Source organism: Oryza sativa, chromosome 5 (genome assembly GCF_034140825.1).
Source record: "Oryza sativa Japonica Group chromosome 5, ASM3414082v1".
Taxonomy (NCBI): Eukaryota; Viridiplantae; Streptophyta; class Magnoliopsida; order Poales; family Poaceae; genus Oryza; species Oryza sativa.
The window spans coordinates 6,619,516-6,631,547 of NC_089039.1; the positions used below are offsets into that span (position 1 = coordinate 6,619,516).

A 12,032-nucleotide genomic window follows, 5' to 3' on the forward strand; every position below is an offset into this window, starting at 1 on the left:
TACTTCTTTCTCTTTCTTCCATGTCATCAAATTTACTTGTATGGCAATAGAGAGAGTCCACTAATAAACATCGTTGTACATGCCCCCCTTACTAGTACTAATGATTTTACAATATCTGATCGGTGATCACTTAAGAAGTCAGCTTCAAACCTAAGAGAATGCACTTTGTACTGACGAGGTACTCTATTCTCTTCTCTCTTTTTTGTGAGTTTTTCTATTTTATTGTGTGTGCATTACATTTTACTTGCATAAGATTATATATACTTTATTATAGTTTACCGACTTAGATTTGAACTTTGAGCCCACTGTCCGTTTTTATTATGGATTCGCCACCGTCCAGTGCACTACTACAGATTCGATCAGTTTTTGCAAACGGGCCATAACGATTTTCGCATGCGGTTGGGCCAGCCGCATGCACGAAATCGTCTGCAAAGATGGCGATTTAAAGATAAAAAATCACGAAAAAAATAAAATTCCAAAAATAAAAAAAACGAAAAAAAAACCTAGCGCCACCGCCGCCCAAGTTCGTCGTAGCCATCGCCACCGCTACCGTCGTCGCCGTCGCTGTTGCTAGCCGCCAGTACAACCGCCCTGCCCAGATCCACTCCAGCCACGGCCGCCTGAGACCGCCACCGCCACTGCCGCCATCCTCCGTGCCAGATCCGCCGCCCACCGTCGTCGTCGCTGTGGGGAGCCGGATCCGTCACGCCCGAGCTCGCCGCCGCCGCCACGCCCGAGCTGGATCCGCCACGCCGCCACCGGATCCGCCGCACCTGAGCTCGCCGCCGCCGTCCGGTGTCGTCGTCGTCGCCGCGGGGGGAGGGCGCGGCGCCGGATCCGCATGAGAGGAGGGCGGCTGACCCCGGATCCGCTTGGGGGAGGGACGGCGTCCCCAGATCCGCTCTGGCCGCCACCACCGCAGGCCCCCGCGCGCCGCCTCCCGAGCCCCGCGCCGCGCCTCTCAAGTCCGCCCCGCGCCGCGCTCGCGGGGTTGTCGTTGTCGCCGGGGACGGCCACCTGCCGCTGGCAGATCGAGAAGAGATTTGTGAGAGAGAGAGAAAGAGATGAAGAGAGTGAGAACTGAGAGAGAGAAGAAGAAGAAGATAAGACCGCGTGTGAGAAAGAGTTGAAAAATTTTTGAACTGTTGAGATGGAAATAGGAGGCCCCGCATGTAAAATTCTTTTTTGCATGCACTCATTTTTACATGTGGACCACTTAAGCATCCGCATACAAAAATCGTGCGGCTCTTTAAACTTCAAATTGATTTTTATAGCACTAAATTAACTCATGTGAAAAGGTTGATAGAAACAATATTGTAGAACTCATTGAGATCTACCAATTTTCTTTTGGTCATTTCTCCATCCGAGTTTGTTCTCCATCCGAGTTTGATTGGACTATATAAAATTTGAATTTTAAAATACAAAAAAACAAATAATATTTTGAAGCAGTAAATGATTTCAAATTGAAAAGTCATCAACAACAAAGTTGTATAACTCATCAAGATCTACAACTTTTGTTTTGGTCATTTTTTTATATGACTTTGTTTGAACATTTTAAATTTTAATTTCAAAATATGACAACTTCAAACAATATTTTCAAATACTAAATGATTTCAATTGAAAAAGTCATCAATAACAAAGTGGCATAACTCATTAAGATCTATAACTTTTATTTTGGTCATTTCTTCATCTGACAAAGTGATATGTAACATTATTCACAAAATGTACAAATCTCTTATATAGTTCATAAACTATAAGAGAGATATGTAAATTTTGTGAAATTATTACTATCACTTTGCCGGATGAAGAAATGATCAAAATAGAAGTTATAAATCTTGATGAGTTATACAATTTTATTGTTGATGACTTTTTCAGTTGAAATCATCTACTGCTTCAAAATATTATTTGAAGTTTTGAAATTCAATTTTTAATTGATAAAACAAAGTCACGAGAAAAAATGGCCAAAATAATAGCAGTAAAAACACAATAACATGATAGAGCATGATTTTAGAAACATTTAGGGAAAAAATCATCTAATTTGGAGTTCATATGAGTGAGATAAACTAGTTTCAAAGTTTTCGAATTTTATTTTCGCATATGGCTCCTTAAGTGGCCCGTATGGAAAAAATCGATTTTTCCATGCGGGCGCTTAAGTGAGCCGCATGCAAAAATGAGCTGGGAAAATCGATTTTTCTATACGGGCCACTTAAGGAGCCGTATGGGAAAGTGACCCACGATTTTTACAGACGTCACTATGGTCCGTTTGCAAAAATTATGAGGGCTTGTACAGAAAAAAATACTTTTGTAGTAGTGGTGGTAATGGTTCTTGTCTGTCTTCCGGCCAATCTCTTCTACCAAGAGGCCAGGAACCGGCTACTGGCTCGACTAGAGGCTTTGCAATCTCATTTTGAGTTGAAAAGTGAACCCTATGGAGATGATCAATTCTGTAAAGTTTGATGAATTTAGAAACTCCACATTTTGGGTACAAAAATTTGAATGAATTTGTGAACCGGCCCCAACAAACATCAGCTAATAAACCACGGCAAATTTTTTGGTTGTCGATATCTAAAAATAACATTTTCTTGTCGCTGTAGCTCCGAGGAAAATAACAAAAACGCTCTCAATTCTAGCAAATGTTAGCAGCATTGGACTCAGGTGAACATTACTACCATAAATTCATAAATCAGCAGCTTCCGGCTCCCAGCAGCAAAAAGGATGTAGTGTATATCTGGCTGTGCAGCAACAACAGCTGGGTGGCCCTACTCAAGAAAAAATATGGACTGTACTGTTTAACATAAAGGAATGACGAATGAACTCAAAGGAGGTGAGAATGAGGCAGCAAAAGGATGGAATAAAGGGGAGGGGACTCAGATGGGGCGGTCTGTCTATAAATCTTGTCTGTGTTTGCAGCTTTGCTGCTTCACCTCTTCTTTTTCAAGAAAATGAATTAAAACCCGGCCTCCGGCCTCTACATGCTACTTGACCTCAAGTTGTTCCTGCATGCATGCATGCTTAGCCTGAGTTCATTTTAGATTTTGGGGTGATAATATTGTCGTTTCTTGTTAGCACGTTCTCAAATTGCTAAATGTTAATTTTTTTCATATATATTTTTTAAAAAAGTTGAACAAATCTATTTTTTAAATTTATAATATTCGCTTAATTAATCTTGCGCTAATTAGCTTTTTCGTTTTATGTGTGGACGAAAATTTCATCCCAACGCCTCACAAAGGAACTCACTCTTAGAAATTAGAATTAAGCAACGTATATATGAGGATTCAACAATGTGGGGTGATAATTAAGACATAAGCATACCCATGTGCTCCTTTGGAACATATACAAATTTTATAAAAAATTTACAGAATTCGATTGTCGCTGAATCCTTTGAAATTTCTTCATTTCAAAGGAGGCCAAAGACGTTCTTCTCGCTCACGTTCACATTTACCACCAGCTGACGTCGCTAGTTTGCAGTGCTAATCCACGTAGTTTGAGAGGTAAATTACAACTGTTGTCGGCGACGATGACCGAAAGGGAAACGGTGACAAATGGAGGATAGCAAATGTATCTATCTGGTTGTGAATGAGTAGGCGTGATTTTGCCGCTAATTAAAGCAGATGCATGAACGCACGAGCACTGTCGCATCGTGTACGCGTCCCAGGTACAGTGTCCGAGCTACAAGGGCAGCTGGATCATCAAACGATCGACAAACACAAAGGAAAATTAAAGAAAGAAAAGGCAAATTTCGTAATCTTAATAAAAATACTTTTTTTTTGGATTTGCTATTGCTGACTGGCAGTTGATAGAAAAATAGGATAATAAATCTTACTGATTTCGAACCATCTGATTGGATTGAAGATTCGTGTGCCAATCTCCGCAAGCTTCAATGTCTCGTAGCAACTTTAACCCACCAATGACGAGAACTAGGGGGAAAATTTCCCTGTTGGGGCTAGGATTCGCCCCTACGAGACCAGAGGCAGGTGCGAGCATCAGTTACGCGAGGGTGACGTGGCGATGTCGTGACATGTGATTTACCTCTTCAAAAGTAGCCCATTTCAACAATATAAGCCCAGCTGACCTAGTAGATGGAGTAAGTAGCCCATATATAAACTAAACCTTCATTCCCTAGTCTCCAATTCTCTTGTCTCCCACTCTTCCTCACCATTTAGCACAATAGCCGCAACCTAGGCAGGCAAATGGTGGCAAGAAGGCGCCGACAACTGCTCCTCCACATCGTCTCGTTAGTTGTCAACCATCGTCGTGCTACCTCGTCGCTCTTGGCTATGCCACCTGGCTACCTCATCGATCGTCACTTATCGCTACAACACCTCGTCGTCTCATCGGTTGCCGCCCTTTCGCTAGCCCGCTAGCCAGCCGCTACCCTAATTGTCTTGCCGGCCGATGGCATGCGGATGCAGTAGGGCCTTGGTCGGGTGATAGGGCCTTGAAAGGACAGTGTGCGGGAATTGATTCTCCCCGCGCTTCACTTTAGACCCAGGGCCGGGTGAACCCACGGGGACGTTCTTGTCCAACTCACCCCATCTTGTTGCCAACTCTAGTTATAACATGGTGGCCACTCCTACCAATTAGGTATCGGGGTTAGGGAGGGATAGGAGCGGGTTGGGGAAGGAGAAGAGGGGAGAGTTCCCCAAGTTGAGAGGGATGCTAAAGCAATGGCGTCTTCGTAGTGGGTAGTGTATAGGGGGTGGCACGGCATTGGCGCTACCACCGGAGCTATAGGTACAAAGGAGGATGGTGCACAATGGTGATAGCGGGGGCATCTCTTGCCCGAGTGGTTAGATGACGTTGGCGGATATGGCAGCAGAATTGTCGGAGATGGTGGAGATTGGTGATACGGTAGAATTTTGTCAAAGATCAGGTTGAAGACATCGAGTGGGTAAGTGACGGCGATAAGGGACTTTTACAGTGCGTTGAACCTTGCTAGGGAGTGGCTGGCGTTCAGGTTGTCGCCATCAAGGAAGTAGGAGGAACGTGTGACCTCCTGGTGGCTCTTGGTGGCGTAAATGTCCAAGGACAAGATGGTGCATGGGGTGGAATGGATGGGAGCGGAGGCAGAGCTTTCCGGCATCGGCGGAAACGTCGATAGCATGAATCATGTTTGATACAACTCAACTTAAGTGTTGTTTAGAGCTGGGTATCTCTATCTCTACCTATAAAAGTTTTGGTGTCGATGATGCTGGTAGCAAATCAAGAATAATAGAGAACAATAAACTATTTTTTTACTTAAAGAGGGTTAATCCACTTTAGTTTCATCTACTAACTTTATTTTCTGAAAACGTAGGTCCTATATATTCCATCCCATAGTGTAAAGGGCTCCTCTCACTTTTCATCACTATGTCCAATCCCCTTATACTATAGTTGCATGCCTGAATGGCCCCCTTGAACGTCACGCACGCTGGGGTAGTAGCTACTCCCTCCGTCCTATAATGTTGTAACCTAGGACACTGCCAGCAACTTTCCACACCCTGTGTCTATGTCCACCCACGGCTTTCCCTGAAACTGGCCATTCATCTCAATGCAAGCTCTATGGATAAGCCATTGGGATTTTGGGAAGAGGGAGAAGAACGACACAGCACATGGGAAAGGAGCAAAGAGAAATACTCGGTAATGAGGGGATGAAATGTTACTGGTAAATCACGTTTTCTGAGTACTAAGAACTTCATAGGCCAAATGTACTCCGTATGAAAGCTTAGCTAAGATGGATGCGTTCTTCCTCACAGACATTATTTTTCTACATCAGCAGTAAGACTGTTTTTGAGAAAAAGAGAAAGAGAAGACTGAGGAAACACATGAAACGAGACGAACCATTAGCTTATAATTAATTAAGTCTTAATTATTTTAAACTTAAAAAATATACTAATATGATTTTTAAAGTATTTTTTATAATTTTGTTTTAAAAATTATATCGTTTAGTGGTTCGGAAATCGTACATTGCGGAAAACAAAACAGTTTTCTCCTACTGTGCTTCAAACCAACACACCCCGAGGTACTAAATGTTGCTATATTGTTAACATGTGAATAGATGGGACTGAGTGTTAGAGTGTATAGTTAGGATTAAATGTGATCGATTAGTTTCTATTCTTCACATATTACACCATCCATTTCATATTATAAACCGTTTTAACTTTTTAGTTGATCAAGTTTACAGAAAAATTTAGTAACATCTGTAACACGAAACTAGTTTTATTCAAACTAGCATTTCATATATTTTGATAATATGTTCATTTTTGGTCAAAAGTTGTTATCTTTTTCTAAATTTTTGGTCAAATTTATAGAAGTTTGACTAGAAAAAAAAATCAAAACGACTTAAGTGTAATGCATCGATCCTAAATGTTTTTAAGATAATCCTACCTCTGTCCCATTTTAAATGTAGTTATGGGTTTCCGTGTCCAACGTTTAACCGTCCGTCTTATTTGAAAATTTTATTAAAATAATTTAAAAAATAAGTCACAAATAAAGCATGTTTTATCATCTAATAAGAATAAAAATACTAATCATAAAAAAATTTAAATAAGACGGACGATTAAACGTTAAATATGAAAATCCACAACTGTACTTAAATTAAGATGGAGGGAATAAGTACTAGTATAAATCACCCTTTCCTCAAGAAAATGGACATTTGGTCACATTCAAAACGTGGGTTTCGCTAGAATGCCATTCCAAAAAAGCGATTCGATAAAATACTAACATAAAGCGCATGCCTACCGCCACTTTGCCATTTTCTCTATTTTATCCAATTCCGAAAGGATTTTCGCTCCTCCACCAGGTGATGAGACGGAATTGCCCCTTATCAACACAACTGCCATTCCGTCTGATGAGCGTGATATGGAGCCCGGGGAGATCGTCATCGTCGACCGCCGTGACATGTCGGTGTTTTATGCCTGCCTCGTCCCGCACCACCCGTGCAAGTCCTGCGCTCGCCGAGGAGTCCTCACCCCTGACCGCCGACGTTCTAGCAAGGCCTCATCCGGCGGCACTATAGCGGCCACAGCTTCATCCAGTTGTGCAAGCCATCTGCAGCCTCGTCGTCAAGCTCAAGCTCGCGCCCGCGCATGATGTCATCGCGGGCAAATGGTCGTCAGCCAGCCAGCACGCGTGAGGTGCACACGCGCATCGCCAGCCCGCGGGTCATCGGCTCCTGCCTCTACGACATCGACACGCCCAACGAGGGTGATGAGCTAAAATATCCTTGCTTGCCCAGTGAAAGGGGATCCTCGCCCTTCCCCCACCGTCGTCCTCTCTCGCTTCCCTTTCTACACATCGTGTGCGACGCCGAGGACGACGATGACGGCGATGGCTGCAATCCGTCGACCTCCTCGCTGTCTCCGGGAATCCACCATGTCAGAGCACCTCTTGTTGCAGAGCTCCGTCAGAAGCCGCAGCTTCAACGCTGTTGCCATCCTACCACCGCCGCCTCCCGCCACAACGCTTCGACCTGCTCAACTTCGTTTGAATCCGCCAGAGTCCCACACGCCGCCGCTGATAGACGCGCCCGTGTTTTGGTCTAGAGCCCACGCCCGCTGCAGGGTGCACCTCTCGGTGCGTGGGACGCTGCCTCTCCCGTTTGCAGCGGCCCGCCCCGATGGCGATGACGACGGCGCATGGGACGTTGCCTCCCCCGTCCGTAACGGCGATGGAACTGGTCCCCCTGCCCGCGCCGTCGCCATCACTGCCAGTGACTGACTTCGAGGAGTTCTCCCCGGTGAGCAAGGGCATTTTTGTCTCATCACTACGTGGCCAAGCGAAAATCATTCCAAAATGGTAAAAATGGCAATGTGGCCAGATAGCGTGTGTTTGAGATTGGCATTCTATACAATCGTATTTTTTGAATGTCATTTCAGCGAAACCATTTTTTGAAGGTGGCCAGATATCCATTTTCTCCCCTTCCCTCCCTCCTCTTCCTCTGCACATTATCAATAGCAATAAAAACAACTGCCTAATGATTATTACCAAACAAAACGAAATACTCGAGAGGATAACATTTTCCCTGTAGCAAGGCACGGTTGACGTGCACAGAGATTTGCAGGTCGCACGCGCCTTATTAATGTTGAAGTAGCCACTGTTTGGGGATGATACTGTACTACGGATCTGCCCTCTTTTGCCGCACTGTAGCGCATGTGGGCTGCTACTGGACCGCTTCCTCACTCCACCGATCAAATCCTGGCCGTCCATCTCACGATCCGACGGACCAGATCGCGCGGCGCCGATCATGCATATGCAAAGTGGTAGCCTGATAGATACTTAGCTGTTAACACGAGTGGCTGGGCTACCAACCTACTACACAAATCTGTGTGTTGTATGCAGATTTGTTTGTCCACCCAGCCAGCCTTTTTGCTCCCAGATGCATTCTCTCAATTCTTTTCATTCGCTGCATGCCCTACCTTGTATGGGGTTCATGTGCACACATTTGCATGTGTTTTTGCTGCTGATTTGCTCCAATGCATGTGTTCAGCTTTTGTGCACAGGGTATGTATGTTCTTCAAGTGGAATGTAGTCCTACATGTTTCTGATCTAGATCACCCTCATGAACTTGAGGGCAAAAATAGTGATATTGGGATGGACCATTGCAAATTTGCCATGCAATCTAGAAATCATTGCATACACGGTGGGAGATCTATGAGCTGTTTAGATCGTAGCTAAAAAACTTTATTCCCTTTGTCCCAAAATAAATGCAGCCATGAGTTTTCGTGTTCAACTTTAATCGTTCGTCCTATTTAATTTTTTTAAAAAAAACTAAAATAAATAAGTCACGCATAAAGTAATATTCATGGTTTATAATCTAATAACAATAAAAATACTAATCATAAAAAAATTCAAATAAGGCGGACGATTAAACTTGCGCACGAAAACTCATGGCTGTGCTTATTTTGGTAACGAGGTAGTACCAAGTTTTGACAATAGCAAAAATTTTGGTAAGTTGATGATATTGTCAAGTTTTGGTATGATAACCACTATTGTGTAGTTGCCAAATTACTTATGTATTTACTAAATTTTGGTAAAAGAATAAATAAAATATATGCATATCTTTAACAACTTTACCAAAAATATATATGGTTTGAAATATCATCGATCTGAACACTCCCTTAGAAATATTTCAAAGCCCAAATAAACTTAACTATTGTTAGTATTTGCAATAGAATCTCTATTTCAATTTTTATAATTACTAGAAAAATTCCCGTGCGTTGCAACGGGTGAACATTATTTTAATCTTATTATTGTTATACGATTTAGTTGAGGTGAAATATACTGTTGGGATTCGCTTAGATATATGTATTCTGTTTTTAGAAAATCATGAGCTGAAATTAGGAATCCAATGTCTTAAGTTAGTATGCGAGTTTTTTAAGAGATTTCTTATACGACTCCTTATATATTTCTAAAAGCGAACGAACTTAGAAACTGACTCAATTACGGATATGTATTTTCAAAAGAAAACAAACATAAAATCGACTCATACATAAATGACGCATCAAAATATCGGCAAAAACATCTTTAATTTTTTATAATAGTAGAGAAGTACGCGAAAGTTTAATGGATTCGATGACGAACCCGAGAAGCTGTCGGATTCGCCACTGATTTTATTTTTTATGAAAGACGCATGTTTAAAGATAGAGACATTGATAAATCACTAGATCATGGCCAAAATTGAGAATTTATATTATTATTATAATTATTATTATTATTCTGATAAGTATTGCTTACTACTACATCAGTACATAATTGCTTGCTGGACACTAAATACATAGATAGATACATCGTACATATACGTGACAGATATACCGGCATGGACTACGTCCCCAGCCAGCCACCGCCTCCGGCCGCCGCCGGCGAGCTCCACCGCCGTCATGGCTGTCGCGCCGGCCGTGAGAGGTATACGCGGCATTGCATCACCGTCCGCCCAACTTTGAACCCCGGCACCACGGTGAACCCCACGACGCGGTCACCGGCCGCCGCCGCCGCCACCGCTGTACCGGCGCCGCCATCGTCGCCGTCGCCGTCGCCGTCGCCGACGCTCTCCATGTACACCTCCGAGAACCGCGCCCCGGCGGCCACCTGGAAGATGGTGCTCGCGCCGCCGTCGTCGAACGCGAGGAAGAGGCAGTGCAGCAGCCAGACGCGGCGCGCCATCTCGGCGAACTCGGCGAACCACGGCGTGCCCGGGAGCGCCGCCCCGGCGCTCGCCGCGGCGCCGCGCTGCGCCGTGCTCCCGAAGAAGGCCGCCTCCATCCGCTCGTGCACCACGGACAGGTACCTGTCCCGCAGGAACTCGCCGAGCGCGCCCCACCGCGAGCTCCGCGCGTCGAGGAACTCCGCCGCCGGCGCCGCCTTGAGCTCCGCGAACTCGTCGAAGAGCCGCCGCCGGTCGTAGGAGCTCCGGTCGTGGAGGGCGCTCAGGCCGAAGTCCCTCCGGTGGAAGCCGTCGAACATCTTGAGCGCGACGAACGACTCGAGCGCGAACTTGGCGTCGCCCGGGTGGCGCAGCGGGACGCCCGGGTGCGCGGCGGCCGCGGCGGCGACGGGATCCCACCCCGCCCGCCGCATCTCGCCGAGCATCGACTTGGCGAAGGAGCGGACCGACCTGGCGGCGTGGCGCAGCGCGGTGAGGAAGTGGGTGGCGTTGAGGCCGGAGAGGTGGAGGCCGTCGAGCGCGGCGAGGGTGCGTCCCGGGTGGGCGCGCTCCTCCAGCGCGCGCGCGGCGCGGAGATCGTCGGCGAGCGCGGCGCGGGCGCGCTCCGCCTCGGCGTCCCGCGCGCGCAGCTCCCGCCCGAGCTTCCCCGCCGTGATCTCGTAGGTCCGGAGGAGGTGGCGCTGCTCGTCGGCGTGCGCGGCGAGCGCCGCGGGCCCGGCCGCCGCGCTCTTGGCCGCGGCGGCGGGGTCCCTGGCGAACCTCCGCTTGTGGTCGGAGAGTTTGGTGAGCTCGGCGACCATCGCGGCGTCCGCCGACTGGATCGCCTCGGAGTCGTACGGGTGCTGCGCCTGCTGCAGCTGCGCGTACGCCGCCTTCACCGCCGACACGCCGGCGAAGAGGCTCGCCACGAGCGCGTGCGCCGCGGCGGCGTCCACCGCCGGGGACGCGGCCGGCTGCGCCGCGCTCCTGAACAGCACGTCGAGCTTCGCCGCGGACAGCTTGAGCTTGCTCAGCGAGTTGATGGAGCTGTCCATGGACGACTCGTCGTACTCGCCGCCGCCGGCGACAGAGCCCGACGTGGAGCGCTTCCGGCGGAGCAGCCTCACCAGCCGCCGCGCCAGGCCGCCGCCGGCCTTCTGCTGCGGCAGCTCGGCCGCCATTAGCGTCTCCATTGGTAGCTCAAGCTCTCACTCTCACTGAGCTCACTCAGAGCAAGCTTCCACTGGCTCAGCTTCTTGCTGCTCGCTTTGGTTTCTTGAAATGGAGAGGAAGAAATGGGAGGGCTAGCTAGGATGGAACACATTATTAATTAATTAGTTAATTAAAGGGAAGAGAATAATTAGAGGCGGTGCTAGTACTGTAAAACAGGTTCATTAAATTAAATATAATAATTAAATATGCTGTCATGTACTGTACTATCTGATTATTAAAATGGCATGAGGTACAGATGGGGAAGCGTTTTTTGTTTTTTTAAAAAAATTTGAAAGATTTTGTTTAGGAGGGGATGTTTGCTCTCTTTTTTAATTTCTGATGTTTTGATAATTAGGTAGGAAGCACACCGGCAAAAAAAAAATAAAATTCCCTTTTGTGATTTTTTTGGGGGGCTTTAGGGTTTATTTTCTTTTTACAGAACATTGGATCCGGATTCCTGCTGTGATGTATGGGCAAAATATTTTTTTTTCTTTTGGCATTTTTACAGGTGATAGTTTTGAAGTTTTTAAATGTCAAGTAGGAAATGTTTGGGGGTATATTACCCACTTGTGGGAACAAGTAGAATAATCTGGCTGCATATCTCCTGACTAGATCTCCTGGGCGAGTTTTTTAATTAGTTGTAACTTTTGGGGTAAAATTGCATGGGAAAGGTACAAGTAATATGGGAATTGTTAAAAGT

At 46.1% G+C, this 12,032-nt stretch overlaps 1 protein-coding gene across 1 annotated transcript; it reads right to left on the reverse strand.

Annotated features, from left to right (window-relative positions):
• Positions 1-9,657: 9,657 nt before the first annotated feature.
• On the reverse strand, positions 9,658-11,385 carry LOC4338075 (protein GRAVITROPIC IN THE LIGHT 1-like). Its single transcript, XM_015782908.3, has one exon. It carries the CDS (start codon positions 11,311-11,313, stop codon positions 9,856-9,858), a length of 1,458 nt encoding a protein of 485 aa, XP_015638394.1. The 5' UTR covers positions 11,314-11,385; the 3' UTR covers positions 9,658-9,855.
• Positions 11,386-12,032: the final 647 nt, after the last annotated feature.